The 23,842-nt window shown below is 42.0% G+C and overlaps 1 protein-coding gene across 3 annotated transcripts in view; it reads left to right on the forward strand.

Moving 5' to 3' along the window:
- LOC110836305 (organic cation transporter protein-like) overlaps nt 1–22,845 on the forward strand; it is a 39,985-nt gene extending 17,140 nt beyond the window's left edge. For 2 of the 3 annotated variants that reach the window (XM_087352819.1, XM_087352811.1), the window contains exons 2-9: nt 1,035–1,169; nt 12,779–13,149; nt 17,187–17,445; nt 18,006–18,304; nt 18,819–18,916; nt 19,490–19,722; nt 19,996–20,174; nt 21,006–22,845. In XM_087352819.1, the coding sequence (XP_087208945.1) occupies nt 1,035–1,169; nt 12,779–13,149; nt 17,187–17,445; nt 18,006–18,304; nt 18,819–18,916; nt 19,490–19,722; nt 19,996–20,174; nt 21,006–21,230 (1,799 nt within the window). In that variant the 3' untranslated portion in view covers nt 21,231–22,845. Of the gene's footprint in view, nt 1–1,034; nt 1,170–8,335; nt 8,490–12,778; nt 13,150–17,186; nt 17,446–18,005; nt 18,305–18,818; nt 18,917–19,489; nt 19,723–19,995; nt 20,175–21,005 lie in introns of those variants that run through there. The other variant, XM_022077392.2, reaches the window with a different exon arrangement.
- The last annotated feature ends 997 nt before the right edge of the window (nt 22,846–23,842 follow it).

The raw sequence follows: 23,842 nt of genomic DNA on the forward strand, positions 1-23,842 counted from the left end.
TCGCAGTTAGGAGTTAAAATCCCTTGAAGAGTCTGTTCCTCGAACAACAGAAGCTTCCGTCATGCAGCACTCACACAAAATTAGGCAAACGGCCTTAACACAACCACATAAACGCACAAGTTAGGAAATATATGCATAGCGTAACAGTTTTGGCGCTTTCAATCATGAAAATGCTCTCTTTATAAGTAGCGCAAGTTGTAAAGGGGGCGTTGTTTGTTCCCTCAATACATGACCTTGAAAGGCGACAATGACGTTAGAGTTGTCTGAGGATCGAAGATCTCTGTCTGGGCGGGTCAGTTTCTGGCTCCTGTCCGACTGGATGATTACGTCATCGGGGGATTCCCCGTGGTAACGAGCTCAGAGACACGTGCAGATCTTCACGTAGAGAGTCCGTTATTGTTCCTAATTTTAACAACTTGGAATGGGTCGGTAAATGTTTCTAAATCTCCCTTAATCGTGTTTTATGTCGATCCATTTAGCCTTCGTAGTAACCATCGGCAAATTGCACACTTCAAGATCACAGAAAAATCGTAGCGTAGCAAAACTATCAACAATGCACTCTTAGCGCCGCGCGCTAATTGGAGGGGGGAGGGCGTGAATTACTCCCGGAACCTTGAAGTATGCAAATTAGCGGCGGCTGCTAGTTTAGGGAACGCACCATTTAGCTGTCTGTTTATCTAGCTGTTTGCAGTACTTCGGACCGTACGTCATGGGTTACGGGGTAACGAAGAAGGTGTTTGACCGAAAGAGCGAATACTAATATTATGAAAAAGCAAATACGATGTTGGTAAGGGAAATATAATACCTTGGACCAAATGAGTAAACAGTGGCTTTCGGTTCACAACCTTCTCATAACGGAATTTACTTAGATTATGTAGATTACAACCCAGAACGGGAAACCAGAAGCAGGAAATGCGCTTTCGTACAGATAACACCACTGAAATAAAAGCCCGCTGTTCTACTGTATGTTGCGCATAATTGATCAGCCCGTCCGCTGCGTGACAGTGGTGCCTCACTGCTCCCGCTTGTTCCAGGTTCGATAATGGCTCACGGCGACGCTGATATGGGTAAGGAAGACGCCATGGATGTCACAATCTCGCCACCGGTCACCATCTCCACTGCTAAGAGCAAGGAAGCGGAGTCAAAGAAGGGGCCATGTCCTCAAGCAGGCAAGTCCAGTCTACTAATTCAAATGTTTAGGGATCGTTTGTTGTACAGTGAACTTGCGAAGCTTTTAATGCAACAGGAATTCTTTACGGTCTGCATGTCCTTCGGACCCTGGAAAAGTGGTGAAGAAGTGTACAGGATTTGAAATGTAATTCTCACATCTCTAGTAGGAGTGTAAATGATCTCAAATACGTAATAGGCCGACATATATTTTGTTAGAATTCTAACGTTACACGTTTCTATACTTGTATAATATAGGTAGACGTATTTTACAGAACCTTACTCACGAACTAATGAACACTATTATTATTATTTAGTGTTCTGTCTGACGACAGGTCCATATGAACAGGATCCTTCCATCCATTTCTCGGACTGGGACCTGTTCATATACGTTCTTGGCAGATGATCCAGAAGTGGTTTGCCATTGCATTCTTCTGTGTGTGAATGGAGTAATTGTTGGAAGCCCCCAGAAACATGAATCACTTTTCTTGCATTTCGACTTTCCCTTGAACCGAAACCGGGAAAGAATTTTTCGGGAAGTGAAGTTTGCACTAAAATATTACAACAGGTCTTCATCATCGCACACAAGGCACGACGATAAACTTGTGTGTGCGTGCTTGGGCAACACTGAAGACAGACGATGTTCGTGATGTAATTTGATTCATTCTGCAATTGTGCAAAATACAATAAAGCTCAGAATTAATAATTTAATTTATCTTTATCGGTTGGCAATTCTGACTCATTTATCAGTATTGCTTTAAATCGCATTTTCACAGCATTCCTGCTGATTGACTTAATTTCTTCTGGATCAGGAATACGTTCAGGAGTCCAGCAGAATTTTTATCAAAGACAAACCGTAGTAACGGACGCGTAAGCCTGTAAGTCTAGTGACAGCTGAGGTGTGTCATGCGCTCAGGAGACAACGTTAACTTATTGTTTAATTTCTGTCTCGTTTGTCTGATTTACCCATCTAGTATTTGTACTAGAGCGGCATGACACTAAAAAAAAAATTACGGGAATGAACCTTCTTTGTGCTGAACAATAATACAGATTATTCCAGCATTATCTTTGCAAATCGCTTTGAAAGCTCAACATTTATGAAGTTTCCTATTGAATATGAAAACAGATTCACGGCTACTGAAGCGAGATTCCTGCCACGCGCTCTAACGTCAACCGACCGCATGATTACATCCAGACTGTATACACGCAGACTAAACCAAACACCACCACAGCTTAATTTGCGTTTCTTTCTACCAGAAACGCCACAATCAGAATTTGATTTCAATTGTTTCCGTATCGCATGAACGGCACATTTATCCGGCCACGTCTGACCTGCGCTGGGTAATATGTTAGGAGTAGATTAATTAACTTATTATTATGTTCCTTATTTTTATTTATTTACTTATTCGTATTTATTTCAAACGTGCTGAACGATATTTTATGGCGAATTTATTTAACTTCCTCGGTGTCTCCACGACAACTGACGACTTCAACTATCGACTGCTCGGATCAAAAGGCGTGTCATGTCAACTGGACTGAACCGGCTTCTGCAAGAGATTCTTCGTATCTGTATAAAGAAAAATCCTGAAGCAGAAGTCCGTGGGTTTAAAAAGCCGCATGCATCAGAGCACAAATGTCGGTTTGCGTGCGCTTTCGATCTCTCATCTCCGGAAAAATATGTTTTAAAAGTGGCTGCCAGATTTTATGTGCTAACATAGCCACTTTGGTTTCCACACACTGTTATTGTCCAAATGAGCTTTTGCTATGTTGCTAAGTTAACCATTTAAGATAGAAATGTTAATTTGGTATGAAGATGGATTTTAATTATACGTAAAAATCTGCGTCGTGAAAATTAAAATATGGTAAGAGATAGGAATGTTGAAGTTGTCTGACAGTGAATTAATTTCAGAAGACATCAAAATAAAAAGAAATTATTCTGTAAGTTCAGTTTGAGCGTCGTAGCCTGTAGTTAACTGACCAGGAAGAATAAAAAAGTAATAATTCAGAGAGAAATATTTATTTGGCGGTGTCTCAAACATTTTCGGCATAAAATTTGAACCCGTATCTTGGAGCACAGGCCCTGACCGTCAGGTAGCTGGTTTCGAATTCAGTACCACTTAGATAAAACCCAGGAATCAGACTCGGGTAGCCGTCTGGTGGCGCGATTTGAAACACATCGTCAGTAACCAGGACGACAGAGATGATAACAAGGTGCAGGTTATCATAGCGGTAAAATGACTTGATCTCGTGTAAGATCCGGTTCGAATCACAGACGGTACACCGCGATTGTCCTCAGTGAGGTGTCTCGTGCCATCATCGCCACTCTCTCCATGATAATGCTGACACTATGTGATTGCGTCACTTGAAAATAACCACTACATGCCGTTCGAGGAAAAACAACTCTTGCAGCTGTGTACATCGTCCGTAAACAAGTTAATAACATTCCTTTCGTCGTAGGTATAAACTAAATATTAAATAACCTTGTTTTGAATTGTTTTTTATATACCCATCATATAACTGTTGCTAAAATCACAAGGTTTCGGAAGTTGGTTGTACGTCCTTCTTCACGGCAAAGGACACAATGCGTCGCTTTATCATCCGAAGCCTGACTTGGAGCTAATAAACTGAAAACTCTCGTCCTATTGTTTTCGATGCTACAGGTTAAAGTATAACTCAGGATACCGACATCGATATATAAACATCTTACAGTGAGGGCTGAGAAGGAGGTGACACGTGATTGGGAGAGCAGAGACCACTGCTGTCACAATCACATGTCACCTCCCACTTAGCTCTCACTGCCCTGATACACGCCCGTAGAAATTCACCTTGAAGATGGCAACTTCAGTACTCGCCTAAACGTCGGTAAATCGTAAACCGCTTTGCTTCTGAAGACCGACGTCGTACATTATTCCCTGAAAAGTTTATAGAGACTTAGCTAACCTAGAAATTCTTTTATGAATCCAAATGTACATTTCCTGTTCACAAAAGCCCTTCATTAGATGCTTTTCTGAACCAGGTAAATTAATCCACATCTTCACGCATAAAAGCTTCAAATTCGTTCTACAGTTTTTCGTATTCACCACACGTACCAAATTTTATCGAAATCTTTTAAATAGCTAGGGCGTAGAGACGAGCTAAATTCGTAGAATGCACCTAACGCATAACAGTAAAACCTTACGTCCTACATTTCCGTTTATGTTGAATGGAAGTGAAAATCAATCTATAAATCGAAACACAGATGACTGTACTCATAAAAAAAAAGGACGCAGACTGAGATATCAGGTTCTCACGGCAGCAACTATGAAGACATCAGTTGTTCCGCCGTGTAGTCTGGTGGAAAGTGACCAGCGTTTCGGAGATGCTTGCTGCCTCCATCAGGATGAGTCATCGTCATGATGATGGCGACAGGAAGCATATCCGTAAAGTTGCAACATCCCAGAAGACAGATTGTACAGTGTTGAATATTAATAACTCGGAAAGGATATGAAATGAAGCGTTCGCGATATAATTTAAACTTCCATCCCGGGATTTGCATAGTGGGCTAAGGAAAACCACGGAAATCCTCAGTCAGGATAGCCGGTGTCCGGATCGAGATTTGAAGCGACGACGTCCAGAATTGGAAGCAAGAGTTCCAACCACTCAGGAGCGATTGTGGTGCGAGAAGAGTTGCAAACAGATCCGTTGAACGGTGTGTGCCGGCAGTGAGCCTCTTATTATCATAGCAGTTATAAGGCAGGATCTAACAAGGCGGATTTTCGCACCTGCATTCGCAATTTGCACTTTGGTACGTTCCTCAGGACAAGACAGTATTGGTGGGAGAGTTGAGAGGGGAACCGATTACCGGTACTCCAAGGCGTCAACTAATTTTAGACGTAATCTTGAGTCAGTTCCATTCATCTCCCAACCTTAAAGTCCTCCTAACTGAGACCCGTTGTAATATCCTCCGTATTTCCCTTTATGTCTAGAAGTGTTCACTTCCTTGGCCATGTTCCCACCAAAATTCTTTATGAATTCTTTTTCTTTTCCCAGACACATGTCCGACGCATCGTAGCCAGTTGTTTAATTAATAATAATGCACCACAGCTCAGGCGGTCAGGGCGAGCAAACTACAGTCCGTACATAAATCCAGATCCAATATTGTTAACACATTTTTTATAAATTTTTACATTCATTTATATATCAAATCTAAAACTTCTTGACGATGGTGAAGAGTCAATTGAATAAAAATTTACTTGGATATTATCCATCGTCTAGTAAATATAAAACGTAAAACGACGTTTCGGAGATGGGACTCTATCTCCGTCTTCAGGTTCCTACACAGTTGGGCCCACTAGATAGGGATTAGCTCTATATAGTGGGCCCAACTGTGTAGGAACCTGAAGACGGAGATAGAGTCCCATCTCCGAAACGTCGTTTTACGTTTTGTATTTACTAGACGATGGATAATATCCAAGTAAATTTTTATTCAATTCATTTATATAGTTTAGATAATTTACTTCATGCCCCGGCCGCTTTACCCCCGGGGAAATCGCCCCCGGCACTCATTACATCTTAGGCTGGGTGGACTTCAGAACCGTTATGGACGCGGTGTTGAAAAGCAAAATATTTGCCCCTGCCGGGAATAGAACCACGGTCGTCCATTCCGTAGTAGTAAAATGTTCCTGAACCGAGCCACTGTGATAATGAAGCTGATTTTTATTGGAAGTGGTGCAGAAATCATGGCAGACCGATGGTAAATAAGTTAGGAGGTTTATGAACCGTAAGCAGAACACACAGGACTTAGTAAGGTCGGAGCACAAGTTAACAGCTCTCGCTAGTGAGGAGTGAGTGAACTGTCGTTTTGACCCTGACTAAACATTAGCATTCAATGTCAAGTTTATGTTCTGTGATACCGGTCGTTCCATTTACAGGTTCGCCCCTTTTTATCGCGTCCACCGTCTTCTGCTTCTTACTTTTCCTCAATTTTCTTCAGTTATCATTCCAATTATGAACTAAACTCTTCGTAGAGTTTCTGCACAAGAGAACACGACACAGAACTTGACATAATATCCATGCACCGATCTGAATTTATAATTTGGTATCTTCAAGAACATATGTGCATATTTAACCTCCTTCTTCTTCCTTAAATCACGTACATTCAAATCCTTTGAATCCGAAGCTCGTCTGAATAATATTTAAGAATTCAGTTCGTACCGCAAAGAAAACACAACACTTCACCATTACGAAGATCAACTGCTTAACGATGTTTAATAATGATAATCGCTGTTTACTGTGAAAATCATACGGAGTACATTAAAACAAACTGAAAGAGTTGAAAAAGAAAGTTTCCACCGGGCATTAAAGGGTTACTTTCATTGCGTGCATTATTTTCGAGACTCGGTGGTAGCCTTGCATCTTTTCCAGCTCTTTACATTGATTCTCCTCGCGTGTCGTGTCAGTTCCAACTCAACACGCGTTTCTGTTTCCTGTATGAGATTTGAGGTTCTCACAGCTTTGAAGACGTCGAAGTTTGGTGTTCTGGGTTCTGACGCCCCGTTCACTTTTCCCGTCTGAGAAGGCGACATCCAAATAAGAGCATTTCAGCACAGCAGCAGCTGTATTAAATAAAAGCTGTGAACGAAGTACCAGTTTCTAGTTTTAAATATCTCGTTAAATGTTTATTACGACAGAAAAGTCGTAACGTTAAAGAACTTACGTCTGCAGATTATTCACCGACGTCAAACAAAGTAGGCCTACTTCATGACGATTTAAGTCAACAGGCAGCTGATTTTTGTAATGGTAAAGTGTTGTGTTTTACTTGTGAAACGGACCAAATTCTCTCAATTTTTTTACGATCTTCAGCTTCAAAGGGTCGAAAGCCAAGAAGATTCATCCATTTATAATTCACTGTCCCCTGCCATCCGACGCTGTAACCTGCAGCTGAAATACGATAATGAAAAAGATATTCATCATCTCCTACAGTTCCTAACATTTCATGAAATAATTCAGAAAAATAACAAAGACCAATGTCAAATTGTCGCAGATATCGACTATCTAATGCAGGGGTGCCAACCCGCGGGCCGCATGTGGCCCGCCTTGAACATTTTTCCGGCCCGCGAGATTCATCACACTTTTACAAAATATATTTATTTTATAATGGCCAAAGTAGTGAAAACCAATGTATTAAGAAAAATACATTATTTGTGCATCCATATATTCAAAAATTATCATTATGTTTCAATTTTTCACTCCAAAAAAATGTCTATAGTGTATCTAAATCTAATATGGGGATATATAATTTTATATGTGGCCCGCGGAGTTATGATGCATTTCCAAAGTGGCCCGAAAGATCATTTGGGTTGGCCACCCCTGATCTAATGCATATTTTTAATACCGCACGTATGAATACCACCCGGGGTTAGGCTACCAACCTGGCGTTAATGAAATAACTGTTCAACGAGCAGTTGCACAAACAATGTTTCGCTGGATGATTTTCATTAACAAACGATGTCTGTTCCCTGATGTATCGTTTCTTACAGCACAGCAACAGAGTCAGGAAATAAGTTAATTAATTAACAGTGACATGTTGAAGTGTCTTAGCACAATTACTACAGAAACCGGTGGTTTGTTGTTACAAGTGACGTTCGGAATTTCACACTGCTTTGTTACAACACTCTCTTATCCGATATCTTGTTCGTGTTTGTATACATTCCTTAGACGTATCCGCCGCTCTGCACTTGTTTGTTAGCCTTTCTCTGCAATGTCGAATTTCGTGGTGTCATTCATTCTCTCCTGAGATCTCAGGGAGCAGAATCTTGAAATAGGCCACGATTCACTGTTATGAGAGATTTCCGTTTTATCGGTATTCTCGCACGCAACAAAATACTTGACGTGGAACTCCAAACGCTACGTAGTTGCTCATACGGCCAGCCAAAAAACTTCCACGTACGATTTCAGTTTCTTTGAGGATTTCCCTACTATTCATTCTTTGCGGTATAACCCATGAAAATTAAGCAAATAAACCCAGTAATTAATAAAACGTCCCTAAATAATACATAGCAAAACAGTGGGAAAACCTGCTAACCCATCTCCCCTCCCCGCCAGATCGTCGCTACTCATTATCACCAGTTATTGAAGGAGGGTGTCTGAATGAGACATGTAAACTATAAATTGAATTACTGCGAATTCGCACCAAGAGCTCGGTCAACACGTGGCCTAATGTCACGACCAGTTGAAACACCAGCAGCGCTGAGCGGGCCGTCTGATTATTTTGGGATCAGTTGCGGTGGAGAAGCGTCTTGGTCATGACGCGAGCTCTGGCTGGCACACAGAAATGAATTTGGGTGAGTACTCCACGTTTGCGTGTTAGTATGAAGTTCATATTAACCTTCAAGAAAACATCGAATCTCTGTGAGTCAAATGAAACACGAAGTATTTGGTGCAGAGCGATCTTTTCATTGTTGCGATGGGGTGACACTGTGTCTCTGTGAAATTTAGCCCCAAACGGGCCCAACCAAGAGTAATCACTTGTCTGTAAACAGTTAAGGTGTCAAAACTTCTAAAAATAAGCAATACTTTTTTTAAGAATTCACATCCTGCCTCTTAGAAAACACACACCAGTCTGTTAATGTTAAGGAAAACATCGCTGTGTATTTTGAGAAGCAAACGAAACACCTAAATATACTCTAGGCTAAATGACGGAGTTATTTAACGGTAATGCAGGCGGTAGAGCCTGCATCTAGGTATGCAGTTTAGTTGTAAAGATACACATTGCATTGCAAACAGTTATTACACTTAAATTCTTCCGTCTGCATGTTACTTTTTTCGAACTACAACCCACTGTGATTATTTAGGCAGTAGGAATTCTTAGAGGCCCCCTTTTCCTCCTTATCACAAATATCCTACACCAAGCAGATCGTGAACCCACTATATCAGCGATGCTTGATTTCTGGGTTATTTAACGACGCTTTCTCACATGCATTAGTCAGGTCTACACAGCGTCGAATGATTGTAAATTATTAATTTTAAAGTCTTCATAAGTAAGGGACGTGTTCTATTTTAAGGTAATAAACTAGTACTTGTCTGGAGAAACTGGAGAAAACCACGAAATACCCCTCATCACAGAAAAACCAGTTTAATTCAGTTATCTCCATACTTGTGCCACTTATTGCTCGTACAAGGTAATAGAACTTTATATTCAGTAAAGTTAGGTAAGTTTTTGTACTTTAAAACTTTTCAAGAAAGAGTCTGTACCGTGATTTTGGTTAATTAGTTATAGAACCTCAAGGCATGCACGATTTCGGGTACAACATGCAACACTTTTTTGTTGTCGAAAGTTTATAATTGTAATCCGCAAAAGATAACAGTAACTGAAATTTGTAATTATCTGCATAGACAAATTCTTACTTCTACTCCTCAAAATTGTGTGTGCACTTCCCAGCTACTGTGTTCCATGATATCTTCTTATATTTAACACGCCCTGATGATGGAGGCAGCAACGACCTCTAAAACGTCGGTAAACTTCTACCATACCAGAAGACAGCCATCTTCAGACACTCAGACGTGAGAACCTCAAATCCTACTTGTATTGTTTTATTTTTATGGGAGATTACATATAGTACGTGGTCATTATATTTTATTTCTGTAATTGTCCAACCGTCGTAGTGCTTTGAGCATCAAAACCTTAGCGCCGATGATGTTTGTTCAGTGCACGAACGACAAGAAACTGTTTCGTTCTTAACATTTTCTCCGATATACGGCACACAGTCTTGAATATACAGAGTTTACACTCTCTGACAGCTGTCATAGTAGATGTAATAGGAATAAGAAAGCAGAACAGAATAATCCTATGCCAACTTTACACGTGAGAAATGAATGAATGACGTGTTTCCGTTTTGCGCGTAGCCTCGGCAATTCTCGGCGTACAGCATGCGGAATCCTCAAACAAACAAACATTATACACATGAATCCTCAATTATCAAGCAGCAATTTTAACGCGTCGCCATGACTACTACTGTTACAAGCGAAAAACGTTCTCTCAGCGTCCTAGTTGCTTTTAAAATCAATTGTAGGCCCACTGAAACATTGAAATTACTTACTTTGTTACGACAGTCTTATGAATATACAATCCTACTGGGCTTTATGCACTTTTAAACCTAGACTTCGAACGGAGAACCTGGGAAGTCGAAAGGAGTTTATGTATGAGATTACTGTTTGGCTATATGGCACATATCTAGCATCACTAAACGTGGGGTAATAAACTGAATTGGACAAACGGAAACCTGTGTGAAACGGAAAATGTGAAGTCCCCTTGAAATTCTGTATTAAATAGGTTTCTATGATATTAAACATACGTAATTAGTATTAGATATTTTCTTTACGGAAATAAACATGTAGCACTATGGCCGTCGCGCGAAATACTTCGTGTCACTAAGATAACTGATAAGTAATTGAAGCATGATCGTGTGAAATGATGTAATAAGGCACGGGTTATAGACACATCTACTTGACATACTTGTATAATCGGTGTTAACACTGCTTTACGACACTCATTTCTTTCAGGCTATGAGAACGCCTTATGTAACGGCAATAACATTTGTTCATCGCTAATGACATGAGAGTGGCGTTCTAAATGACGTCCAAGTACGCGTACACGATCAATAGAGAAATTATCGACAATTTTAAATTTTTGATAAGCACTAGAATGTGTGACGAAAGGAATAAAAAATACAGGACGTTCCATAAGTAAGAAAACTGAATACCGAAGCCGTGGACAAAACCCTGGAGCTTTATAATCGCATTTCTGAGGCACTGTGTTCGAATTCCGACCGGGGAAAGTCTATTCTTGACCTGCAACGAGGCTGATCCCCCGTCCAAGGAGTCCTAACAAATGTCTAGACAGATTAAGAAACCTCACATATGTGAGGTGGCCAAGATCCTTCAAGGACTGGACTGTAGAGTCACTGAGTAAGTAAGTACGTAAGATTGTCTGTTCTTGGTATTTCTGAATCCTCACGGGTGACTGACTTTGAGTAGCGGTAGGCCACGGTTGCTTCATCCCACATTCCTTCCTGTTCGCTATTCATTTTCATTTGATGAAACAGAACTTCAATAATTGAAACAACTCTCTGGAGCAGAGTATTTATTGGGAAGTGAATATTATTATGCCTAACGGATCATAACAACCCGTCACTGGGGTCTACAGTGAGCCCGTACAAGTGACTCCACGCCCTCACACTTTATTTATTTAAGATCTATCTTAATGGTATCCAACGGACTTTTAGTCTTGCATGTCAACGACATGGGATAATTAAGGAACAGCCAGGAATCCAACCGGTTGGCACTGCTTCCTGTGGCACTTCATGCACTCCTCGTTCTGATGTGTCTGATCTTGACCCCATTGTATTTATATCGTCATGGTGACCCACTTTCTTTTCCCCGACAGATCCACCACTTCCTGTTTATTCAACGCATTTTAACTGCATCGGTTGTACAGAACAAATGTTTAATGCCTTCGAATTTTTGTATAACAAACACTGCACAGCAAACGTTATACACTCTGTCTAGAAAACATAAGTCTTTACTTCGTACAACAGCAGGTGTTCGAACTGGTGACTTTCTTGGGTCGTACTTTCCAGCAATGCCATCGCACAGACTCTCTCAAGAGTCACAACGTCTAAGACCTTATTACATGCTTTCATTTCTTAACGTGACTGTACAGCAGTTTCCATCATACCGAGAAATAATTATTTATATAAAAACGTTTATTTTCGGAGAAAAGTTCGTTATCCGTGGCGCACACACCATTTATAGCGTATACCCTGTGGGGGTGCCTGTACATAATATTCTATTTAAACGAAATTATAATTACGTATAAGTTCAGTATTCCCTTGTGGTAAAAATCCTCTCATATCAACTGCCTTACGCACCAGGCAATAAATCAATGTATTCTGTGAGTTTGCTTCGTGCTAACAACGCCTGACTTATATTCGTCGTTACTGGGTTCAAATCTCGGTCTTGGGGCCGATAATCATGATAGAGGACTAGCGGTTTCTGTCACTCGTTCCTAATGACTGTCTTAAAATAGGTCACGACCGCTTCCTCAGCCATCCGTTTATCCTATTGGATGCTAAATAAGCCGCTGACTAACCGATGCAGTTATTTGGGAGAGTTGCTGTGAGCCAGTTTTGCGCAGTTCGTGTCGGCTTTATTTTCAAACCATCCCACGTCTTCTGTACCTTGGTAGCTCACGTGGCGTCTTTCCACCAGACTTCGACACAAATATTTGAATGTATTTATTGTTTCTCCACGCGTACTGCATACTCGATCTTATCGTTATTATTCTACTCCCCTTTACCTTCTACCACTACATTTACTCCAATTATTCTCATTTTTCTTCTCGCCCCCCATTTTCTTCTCCGTGTATACCTCACTTATTCCACTCTCTCTTTATCTTCTCCTCATTCTAATCACCCACTCATCTCCCTTTGACTCTTCATTATTTTGCTTCTCTCCCCCTGTCTTTCGCAATTTGTCTCCTGCTCCTTCCTTCTTTCCTTCCACGCCGACGACGTCCATCGATAGCTGCCAGGGGCCTTCCAACCGTTCACGTGACGCTGTCTCCTGTTCGCAGGCGCCGCAATGGATGTGGACAAAATGCTGGCCCATGCCGGCGACTTCGGCCGCTACCAGTATCTGCTGATGCTCCTGTTCTCCGTCATCAATATCCTGTCAACTTTCGACTATTTTGGCCAGCTTTTCATCTTCGTACAACCCGAGTATTGGTGTCGCTTGCCCGAGCTGGCCCACTTGCCTCGCGAGGACGTGCGTCGGATATGGACGCCTCCGGAAGACGGATCGTGTTCACGTTACGACACCAACCTCACGACGGTCGGCGTGGTCAACGGAACGCCCGACTGGAGCGACGGGAACTGGACGCTGCGGGCTTGCGACTCCGGCTGGGAGTACAACCTGACGGACGGCTACCGGAGCATCATCAGCGAGGTGAATTCTCTTTGCTAATGTTTCTTTTATCTCGCTCCTCTTCCACTTTTAAATCCTTCTGTCACTCTGTCATTTCCATCTCCCAGTCTTGTCTTCTGTCTGTACACTTCTTTCTTTCTTTCTACATTTGTTTTCTGTTCCGACTCACCCTTCTACCTCATTTAGCTTCAACGTGTCATTTTATCTGCATTACTCTCTCATTTTCTTCCACCTGTCTTGCCTTCGATTTTGAACTTCCTCTCGTTCTCTCGTCCTCCCGACCTACAGTAAACTCCCGTAGCGATATCTTTTCGAGGCGAGTGTACTTGGCCACTGGGGTTCCTCATTTTCCATAAATATCCTCGCTTCTTGTTACATGAAGACGGAAGGTCACGCGGGACTTGTTGAGGTAGAACTTCACCAGCAGGATGGTCTCTCTGTCCCAAGGAAAGCTGACGGACTGAATTCCGACGCCGTTCAATTTCCAAGAAGATGGCGGGTCTGTTCTTGGCTCCCCTCACACGAATGACGAGGTCTTTCGCTACAGTATTTCCCAACCTTCTGCAGGTGGCGGCACACAAAATGTCACGATGCACCATGTCAAGTGCTGCTGAACTCTTATGCCTGCCTGCGTCTGTGTGCGTGCGTGTTTTCGCAAGAATAATATAGTGATTCAAAAGGCATTTTATGGGGTGCGTCCCGGGTTCTTTCTCTTCGATTCAGTGTAGTGTATTTGGTTTTAATGTCTTACTTGGAAAGGCAATTAACATCAAAACAATACAAATCATCGTTAAGGAAATATGAAAATTACATTACGAACCTACCATGACCCTTTGGCCCGTTGCGACTGAGAAATAATTCTAAGATAACACTTGGAAGACCAAGAGGAAGATGGGAGGATGACATTAAGAGTTTGAGGATTGCTGGTGAACGAAACTTTCTCAGGATCGTACGTTTGCAGGTTTTGAACCTCTGGGTCTGATTTTCCTTTTTCATTAAGCAAATTAACTAACAATAAACTAAAAATCGAGTTAATAAATGTTAGTTGTGGGTTAGCCTATTACGAATGCGTAGTCTTTATCGTCGGGAAAACATTCCCCGGGCAGAATTCGAAGCCCGTGGTGTCTGTCAGTCAGTCAATTCCAAAAACATGTTGAGATTGAAGACTAAGTTGAAGCGCGCTTTTCGGTACAACATGATGCTGTTCTGTGTACGCGGAAACAAATCACAACAACAAAGTTAAGGCTTGGCGTTAAGATTTTAATATCGACAGGCACAGCCTCACGACCCGCGCGCCCTCTGTTGCACAGACTTTGCACTGTGTTGACCACGAACGTGTTGAAAGTACGGGCGCTGTATTTATAGCCTGGCATCGAGTGCTTCTTCGACGTTTCAAAAACTGCTTCGCAAACATGTGGAAATCTCGTACGCTCACTGTCAAAATAATCTTCATCGTGTCCGTTCGTGTAGCATGAGAGCTGCGGTATCCATGCAACAGATGGAAAAATGATCCAGAATAAAACCTGTAAGACAAAATCCCACGCCTTAGAATGTACCGATTAATCCAGAGATGTTGCTGTAGATATTTACAGTAAAGAATGCGGAACAAGTTAACGATTTACTCTGCATACTTTGGGACCTCAGAGTGCGCCATACGAACTAATATCATTCAGAAGTCAGACTCCATACGAGCGTTTACAAAGCAACAAACGTGGCTCTAAAGTAACAGAAGGAAGAAATTTAAAACTCGTGGATCTTTCAAGAGAAAGATGACTTCTAAGAGACCATCCAACCAACCGATTAAGCTAATATTACGCTCAGCTAGTGAAGAAATTTCCCGCTTTTCTGGAACCATTAGGTTCAGTGACGGTGTTCCCAAGACCTCGCCATCGGTCCCTTTCCTGAGACATAGGAATCCATTTCACTCTCGCACCATACTTCCTTAAGCTTCATTTTAATATTATCCCCATCTAAGCCTAGAAAGATGTTGTTCACTTGGTGTTACCGGAAGTGTTTATGGATATAAAGATTTCCGGCTTTGTGGTTACTAGCCTTCCTTCGCATATTGTAGTCTCCCATTCGATATTCTGAAGAAGATATTAGAAGACAGTAACGGTTAAGGTAGGGATGGGAATGTTTTTACTCGGAGGTCGGATGGGGCTATTTTGAAATGATCAAGTTCCAGGGTGCCTTGCGAGTAAAAAGCATTATTTCAAAACTCGTTAAAAATTGTCAGTTATTCGTATTCATTGAACATAATTTGTAGAGAACGTACGAGGTGCAATCGGAAAGTTTCAAGACTGCGCGTATAAAAACCCGTACACTTATCTCAGGTATTAAATTCATCCATCACCCTCGAAGTAGTTCCCCTGGGAGTGAACACAACGATCCCAGCGCCGCTGCCAAGCCTGGAAGCATCCCTGGAAATCTTTCTTTGTCAGCCTGTCAAGCACCATCTGCGATTCTGCCTGAATCTCTTCTATCGTCTCAAATCTCCTTCCCTTTAGCTGAATTTTCATCTTTGGGAAGAGGAAGAAGTCACACGGCGAATAAGGAGGGTGCGGGATGACGGCCATGGTGTTTGAGGCCAAAAACTGCCGAACTTTGAGGGCGGTGTGCGCTGGCGCGTTGTCATGATGCAGCAGCCAGTTGTGGTTGCGCCACTTTGACGGCCGCTTCCGTCCTTTAGAATCAGCTGACAGGTCCCATAGCCTATCCCAACAATGTCGCACAAGTATGGTACGACGTCGATCTTCGTGAATGGCCTGCCGAATCTTCGTAACATTTTCGGGCGTTGTGCTCGAAGATGGTCGTCCAGAACGCTCGTCATCATCGACAGAGGTTCGGCCATTTTTAAAACGTGAATGCCACACAAAAGTTTGTGCACGACCCATTGCGGACTCCCCAAATGCTTGCTTTAGCATTTCATAGGTTTCCGTAGCCGTTTTGGCGAGTCTTTGGCAAGAGATTCAGGCAGAATCGCAGATGGTGCTTGACAGGCTGACAAAGAAAGATTTCCAGGGATGCTTCCAGGCTTGGCAGCGGCGCTGGGATCGTTGTGTTCACTCCCAGGGGAACTACTTCGAGGGTGATGGATGAATTTAATACCTGAGATAAGTGTACGAGATTTTATACGCGCAGTCTGGAAACCTTCCGATCGCACCTCGTATATCAGTAGATAAAACATAACAGGAATACAGGTGATTAATGTGGATAACACACACTGTCAGTGCTCACACGAATGCATTCGACCTTACCGAGTCCCACTCGACCTTCTCGAATCGAGCTAAAGAACCACAAGACTTTGATAGCGATACGACATATTTCGTGTCGTTGTTGGTGTTCTGAGTCGTAACGCCGCTTGGAACAGTAGGTAGACGCCAACGTTTCGGGAGAAAAAACACTTCCTCCATCTTCAGGGCTAAAGGTGGAAGCAGTATGTTCCTCCGAAACGTTGGTATCTTCTCACTAGTCCGCGCGGCATTACCACTACGGACACTTACATCGATACTGGATACTTTTTAATGTTAATTCCTGTTACTGCTGCTTACGTAATGAATTATTTCGAGAACAGTAATCCGACTGACGTCAGCTATACCCCTAGTGATCACTACTTGGAACTACTGAACAGGGTTTTGCACTACCTTTATAATACTGCACTTTTGACTCTGTATTAACAAAAATGGCAAATACGCTTACAGATATCATCTTCGCAACGTTAAATCATGTGAACTTGGCTTGGATCCCAGAATAAAGAACCCTCCAGAAACCCAAAAACATTTGTCGACAGTAATTATTTAGAAGCGCACAAGAAAACACAATCTTGAGCGATTTTCTGTAGTGAAAGAAAATAAATCGTTTGTAGTGTGTCAAACCATCGAAAGGAAATGACCTGAACCGTGCTACAGCGCCCAAGAACCAACAGAAAGAAGATGAAGTTGGATGTGTTCCCTTCCTTTCGAAAACTGGCTGTATGCTGACAGCTGAGAAACAATCCGGAACTGTGCATATGACTTTTCATTCTGCGGTCGTCTACACTTGTGCCCTTTTGTTGGTAGTTGCACTGGGTTTGCGATGACAGCTGGAAGCCCGCAATGGCTCAATCCATGTTCTTCGTGGGCTCGGTGCTCGGGTCGCTGGGACTGGGTGTCATGTCGGACCACATCGGCCGTCTTCCGGTTCTCATCTTGGCCAACATGTTGGCCCTTGTCGGAAATGTGGCCACAGTGTTCACCTCGGGACTGCCAGAGTTCGCTTTCTGCAGGATGGTGAACGGCCTGGCAACCGACAACAACTTCGTCATGATGTATATTATAGGTGAGTGTCCAACAAAATCAAAAAGTCTGTAATGGTCGATTTTCTGGTTGTGGTACTGGTTTTTGTAGGTGGATGTCAGTATCGCATCTAAACGTTGATAACCACCGCCTACAAGAGCACAGGGTGTCAGAACCCAGAATACCACCGTCGTTATCTTCACCGTCATGAATTATTAATATCAGAAAGTAAAAATGAAGTGTATTTGTATGTTTCTTTCTTTCTTCCTTCCTTAATTTATATATATCTCTTGTATTTCCCCCTTACAGATTCCCTCTGTCCTTACTTCCGCTCATCTCATTTCTCCAATTCTCTCTTGAATTCTTCCGTCCTTTCTTTTTCCCCTCCTTTCTTGTTTCCTTTGCTCCCTTTTAAAACGTGGCATCAGTTTGTCAGTTACAGATTTACAATGCAAAATGCATGCCTACGAGTCATGACGGACAAATAAATCAGTCGTTCTCCATGAAGTCCTGTGCCTGAACGCGAATTCTGCACAAAGGTAAAGCAGAAACACGCACGGCGTATTCGACACGCTTACGTATAAGTGCTTGTTGTGTTGGCAGTGTTGGAGTACATGCGGCCAGACAAGCGCACCTTGGGACTGAACCTGTGTATCGGCGTGTTCCACACTTTAGCTTGCATCACAGTGCCTTGGGTGGCGATCTGGGCAGGCAACTGGCGACTGTTCCTGCTGATTATCACAGTGCCCAATATTCTGGTGCCTGGCTTCTACTTCTGCGTGCCGGAGAGCGCCAGCTGGCTCCTCAGCAAGGGCCGCGTGCAGCAGGCCCTCGAGTGCTTCAAACACGTCGCCGCTTTCAACGGAAAGACGCTGCCACCAGAAGTTGTCCAGACATTCGAGGCGAGTGACGCACATTATAAACTTAACCCGTTGTCGATATGAGATGAGATCAACAATAGGTCATAAACCTTATTCAAAAACAATATTCCTGTTACGAATCTTGTATAATTTCCACATCTGGAATAATTATAAACTTGTTATTAAATCGCTAAAAGAAAATATCTTCCACGAAACTGCGGATAAGAAGAACAGGTCTGCCCTCTTAACAGATTCTTTATTCCATTCATGTGCTTGGTTTGTACACGACAAATGAAGAGCGATGCTATGAATAGCTCCGTGTTCCAATGTGCATTCAGCAAATAAAATTTCAAATAGGGGGCAATCTCGGTCTTTCATTCCCGTCCCACACATGAATTCCATTTAATTTCATACGCAGATAGTTTTAAGTCATTCTTGTCCGTAGAAAAGCCTTTAACTTAAAACTGAGCTTTAGATGAATTGTATGAGTAGTTTTGATTCGTTCCCGCGTCACCATCCTTCAGTGTGTAACGGCCTTCGCTTGTTCTGGTTGCAGACGTCGGCGAAACTCAGCGTTCCTCGAACAGGCAACCTCCTGGGACTCTTCAAGACTCCGCACCTCAGAAGGAAAACCTGCATCCTCATCTTTAAATCGTAATGTATTAACATTTGTATCCCTATCTTTTAACTAGGCCTCTCAGTCAGTCTGGTAGAAGAACCCAGAAGTTCGAAATTGCACATTTAAGTATTAAAATTCCTTTTGAGACAAATCCAGTTCATACTCAAAGTTCGTTGTCAAAATTCTTTATGCATCACTTAGTTCGTCTCTCTAGGGTCCATATATTGTTCTCGGCTCGGCGTCGGTTTGCAAGCATCGTGTTCTGTGTCACTCTAAGGTCCTTCTTTTTACATTCGGAATCTTGTATTGGCGTCGCTACGTTAGGCGTCGTATCATATTCTGATTGTTATTTTCGAATACACTGTAGCTCAAAATCAGGACACATTTGGAATTAAAACGCTTCTAAATATTTTTTTCCTAATGATTTTGCATTGAATTTTATTAGTTTTCTTGTGTGCCTTTGCAAATATCTTTACAAGCACATACATCCACGTTCATACAACTTCGCAGTCTGAGATGATGGCCAGTGTGTTCTGACCTTTGAACCATTCTTTTATAATCACATATCGCCAGTCCTCCCCACAATTTCAATGTTTGCCGCTACACAGGATGGTGCTGACTCTGTGTTTCGACGCGATCTCGAGGAACGTGGATGGTCTGGGCTACAGTCCCTTCCTGATGTTCAGCATGACCTCGGTGACCAAGTTTCCTGCCTCGCTGGTGATTCTGCTGCTACAGGACCGCGTGGGACGCAAGGCGATGGCTAGCGGATCGTTGCTTATCAGTGGCGTGTTCACCATCTCATCGGGACTCGTTATCGCCTTTGTGGGCGCAAAGAGTGGTAACTAAGTTTTAAACGTATGCCAGATAGCTACCTGTGTGCCACTAGCCGCCCTATATAAGGCCCCTAAAAACGCTCATTCACCCTAAAGCAGCGTTGCCTAGTTTTTCCCAATATTTAATGCGATTAGTATGACAACAAAAGATCTAGAGTTATGAAAAATAATCAAAGATGAGTTGTTAATAATCACATATGAGCATCAGAATCACACAACAGCTCGTTTCTATGAAAAATCTCTCTGCCATCTGACTGATGATGTTTTTCTGCCCTCAGTTCCTATAGTAACGGCAGCTTTGGCCGTGGTTGGCCGGTTCGGCGTCAACATTGCCTACAGTTCAGGGGCACAGTACGCCGCAGAACTGATCCCTACCGAGGTCAGAGGTCAGGGAGTGTCTGCCATCCACATGGTGGGATATGCGGCGACCTTCTTCAGTTCTCATATCCTGTACCTGGTTAGTATCCCAGAGATCGTTGTCGTCATCATCACAGAAGCTCATGATTCTCTACGCGTAACTTGTTTTCACAGATTTTAAAGGCCAAGAAAGGGTCGCAGTTCTGAAGCCGGGACAGGTACACATGCCTTCCCAATTCATCATTCACCGAAATGAGAAATATGAACTTTAATTTATAATTATATAATATACAGCATATAATTAATTTGTAATAATAACGAGGCTGAGAAGCATTTTGAACATTCATTGAGGCATTAATACTGGGACTGTAAAAACAGAATATCTAATTTTTCTCATTATGAGAGCAGTTAATTTAGAGTTGTTTTCAGAAAACCAAAAGTTTTTGTGCGAGTTTGAGTATTGGATTCATGTGGCTGAGAGCAGGGACCAGTGGCTGGCTCTTGTAAACACGGTAAATAACCTTCTGGTTCTGTAAAAGGCGGGGAATTTATTGACCAGCCGAGCGATGTTCTTATCTCGCCCTTAAGTACTACATCCAGCCCTTATCATAAAGTAATACGTTGTAGACTAGGGATCGCTAACTATTTTTGGGCGAGGGCAGCTAGAAGGATATCTGATTTCAAAACGGGCACCACATGTTGTTTTCTTCACAAAACAAAATAACTATGTGCGTTTAAGAATCATGAAGCAAACATTTTTTCTATATTTTAACCACACCCGAAATGTATGAAAGCGTAAGACTTAAAAAAACACCGACCGAGCTTCAGAGTCAGCAACTCTTTCCTCTCTAGAACTTAAAAACTCTTTGGTGGTCACTCGGTTGGAGACAATGAGGCGGTCTTAATGACGTGCATCTCGTCCTGTCAACAGGCAAACTACTCGAGAGCCATTCCGGAGTTGGTATTGGGTTCACTGTCCATCATCGGAGCCGCACTATGCCTGCTGCTGCCAGAAACACTCTACAGGACACTGCCAGTCACCTTGGAGGATGGCGAGGCGTTCGGAGAGGGAGAGGGGATATGGGAGTTTGCGTGGTGCCAGAAACCAGACAAGAAACGCCCTCATCAGAATAGCACTCTGGATCTGGTGTCATGACCCAAACTGTGACCTCAGGAACCACAGACTCATCGCCGTGAACTTTGCCACAGTGTTCTCTTTGCAGCGCAGTCATGTTTGACGGGATAGGCAGTGAGTGAGGAGGTATTCTGTGACACCAGGCCTGCAGTTACTCACAGACTCACGTTTATTAATTATGTTTAAAGGCTGAAAAATGAGCGTGTAAAATCAGATTTTGTGAAGAATCACAGGATGCACAGACATATGAATATTTCTATTTGTTTCAGTGAAAGTTTGTTCTAGAAAATCTTCTTAAACAGCCCGTTTTGTAAGGTTACATTATAAAGAGACTGTTCTTTATAACATGTAAATGTATCCTTCGTATTCATCACATGTACTGACCGTCGTGGCCGAGTGGTTAGCACTCCTGCTTCGAATTCGGGTGATCCAGGTTTCAAATCTCGGCCCGAAGAGCGGCTGCAGTGACTCAGTCCCACCGTAAAATAGGCCACGACCGCTTCTTTCCATGTCCTTTCCGATTCATTAGCCACTATTACCCTTTCATTTTCGACGATATATAGTCTGAGCTACTGAAAAGCGTAGTTAAATAAACATCACATGTACTCTTCAATGGCATCCATGATTAGATGTTTACGATATTTCTGGCACAGCAATATTGTTCAAAAGATGGCGCAGCGTGGGAAGATCTGACAAAGTACAGCCAGTGATTTCATTTCTCTGTCTCTCGCTCTTTTACTTAAAACCGTGCAATAGTGGCAGACATTTTGTGATTGCAATCTGAATGAGGTACCCCTTATATTTTCGACTTTAAAACGGAAGATGAGATTTTTTTATTTTGGGGGCACGAAGTATGACGCCTAACAAAAGGACGTAGTGATTTTTAAGCATGGCGTGGTTATCTGCAATACATCTCTTCGAAATAGAAGATACATGTATCTATTTTCACGTAAAAACTAGAATGCAATGGTAAAACTACGATCTACGATTCGAAAGCGACCTTAGACCAGCTGTCGAGAGGATCAAAGTTCAAATTATCAGCATCTCTGATACAGATTCCACCGAGTCCAGTGCCGGTATATCCTGACAGGGTGCCTCAGAAAGCATTCTGTGATGTGCATTTGATGCGCTGTAATCATTCCGCCAAAGTAAGAAGCTTCTAAACACTCAAGATTCCAAATGTGAGGTGTAACGCCATTTCTTCCTAAGTTGTTAAAAGACGACTACAGAGGGCAGAATTCTCACTTCCCAGCAGAGCACTGAAGACTGAACTCTACATGAACGACGTATGAATACCGTGACTCAAATGGGCTACTACGTTCACAGATAAAATCTTAATATACAAGTAAATATATGATTTCATATCAATCTATTTTAATTAATTTGTAAAACAGCTTAATGTACTTATGGAATAATAGACTATATTTTAATTATATACGAAACAAGAATGAGCTGTCAGGCTGTGTGATAAATATGATTGTGATTCATTAGTGATTGTAAGCTGTTCTACTTTGCAAATCAAATCGCAAAAAATATAAACTAAGTTATAATTTTTAATGGTGTAAGATATTGTTATTTATGAATCTCGTGTAACAGCTGTACAAATAAAATACACTGACATTTTTGTATATTCCAAGACAGTGTTGTGTCCCATTTTGAAAATATTTTTTTCTGACTGATACCGAATTATCATGAATTATCCGAATATACAGGAAGTTGTGAAACACTCTGCCGTCAGAAAACTAATCTGGAATGTATTCAGGTTCTTAATATTTAGGACATGAATTGTATACTGACATAAAAATTAACGTTCTTCATGCACCTGTAGTATTCAGGCCGTGTTAATTCAAACAGCACCCAGAGATCAAATTAGGTGATAAATTTTACGTACGGAATGTCACAAAAAACCTGTGCACATATTACAATACGGAATATTAACCTTGAATGTATTCATCCTTCTGGAACTTGCATTTAGAAGTAGGTTCATGTTCTTTTAATACATAGGCCTGCTGTAGGATCGTTAAATTGGTTAAGTGTACTTTGTGTACAGCTTCAACAACTTTATTAAGTTTTATAATAACCGATAAAGATAGGAAATAATCATACAGACAAAGGGAAAGAGATTTTATTATTGGGTTTTATGAACCTTTTGCAAACGCGCAAGATATTAAAAAAAATGCAGTCAGTTCGCTCACATTTCGTTATAGTTTCACTTATCTCCACCAGGTAGCAGTCAACAACAGCCAAGAAATGACACGAACTTTTTAGTGATTCTACGGACATTCATAGCCGTACCGAAAATCACACTTTCGTATCCGTCATTTTCTTTATTGAAGATGGTAAATAGAAGCATGAATGAATATGACAGAAGATCGCGGTCCAATGGTTAAAATGCTTTTTTAGTATTCGGAATCCAATCGTTTCCAATATCTGCCTAAAAACAGGCTTTCGTAACTTTCTTCATTCCATCCGGGTAAACCGTGGGAAAGTAAATAAAAAAAAGCCATGACTGCGTCCTCTCATACCATTTCCAAACCACCATTATCATCCTATTATTTTTGATTCGTATTCTGGAAGTCCCAGAATAAAATCCCAGGGCGGTGTTCGGATTTTCTCAGTCCCCCGGGTTACGA

This window comes from Zootermopsis nevadensis, unplaced genomic scaffold (genome assembly GCF_977971745.1).
Source record: "Zootermopsis nevadensis isolate Lab colony 2312 unplaced genomic scaffold, Znev_1.0 Znev_ptg000002l, whole genome shotgun sequence".
In the NCBI taxonomy this organism is placed as follows: domain Eukaryota; kingdom Metazoa; phylum Arthropoda; class Insecta; order Blattodea; family Termopsidae; genus Zootermopsis; species Zootermopsis nevadensis.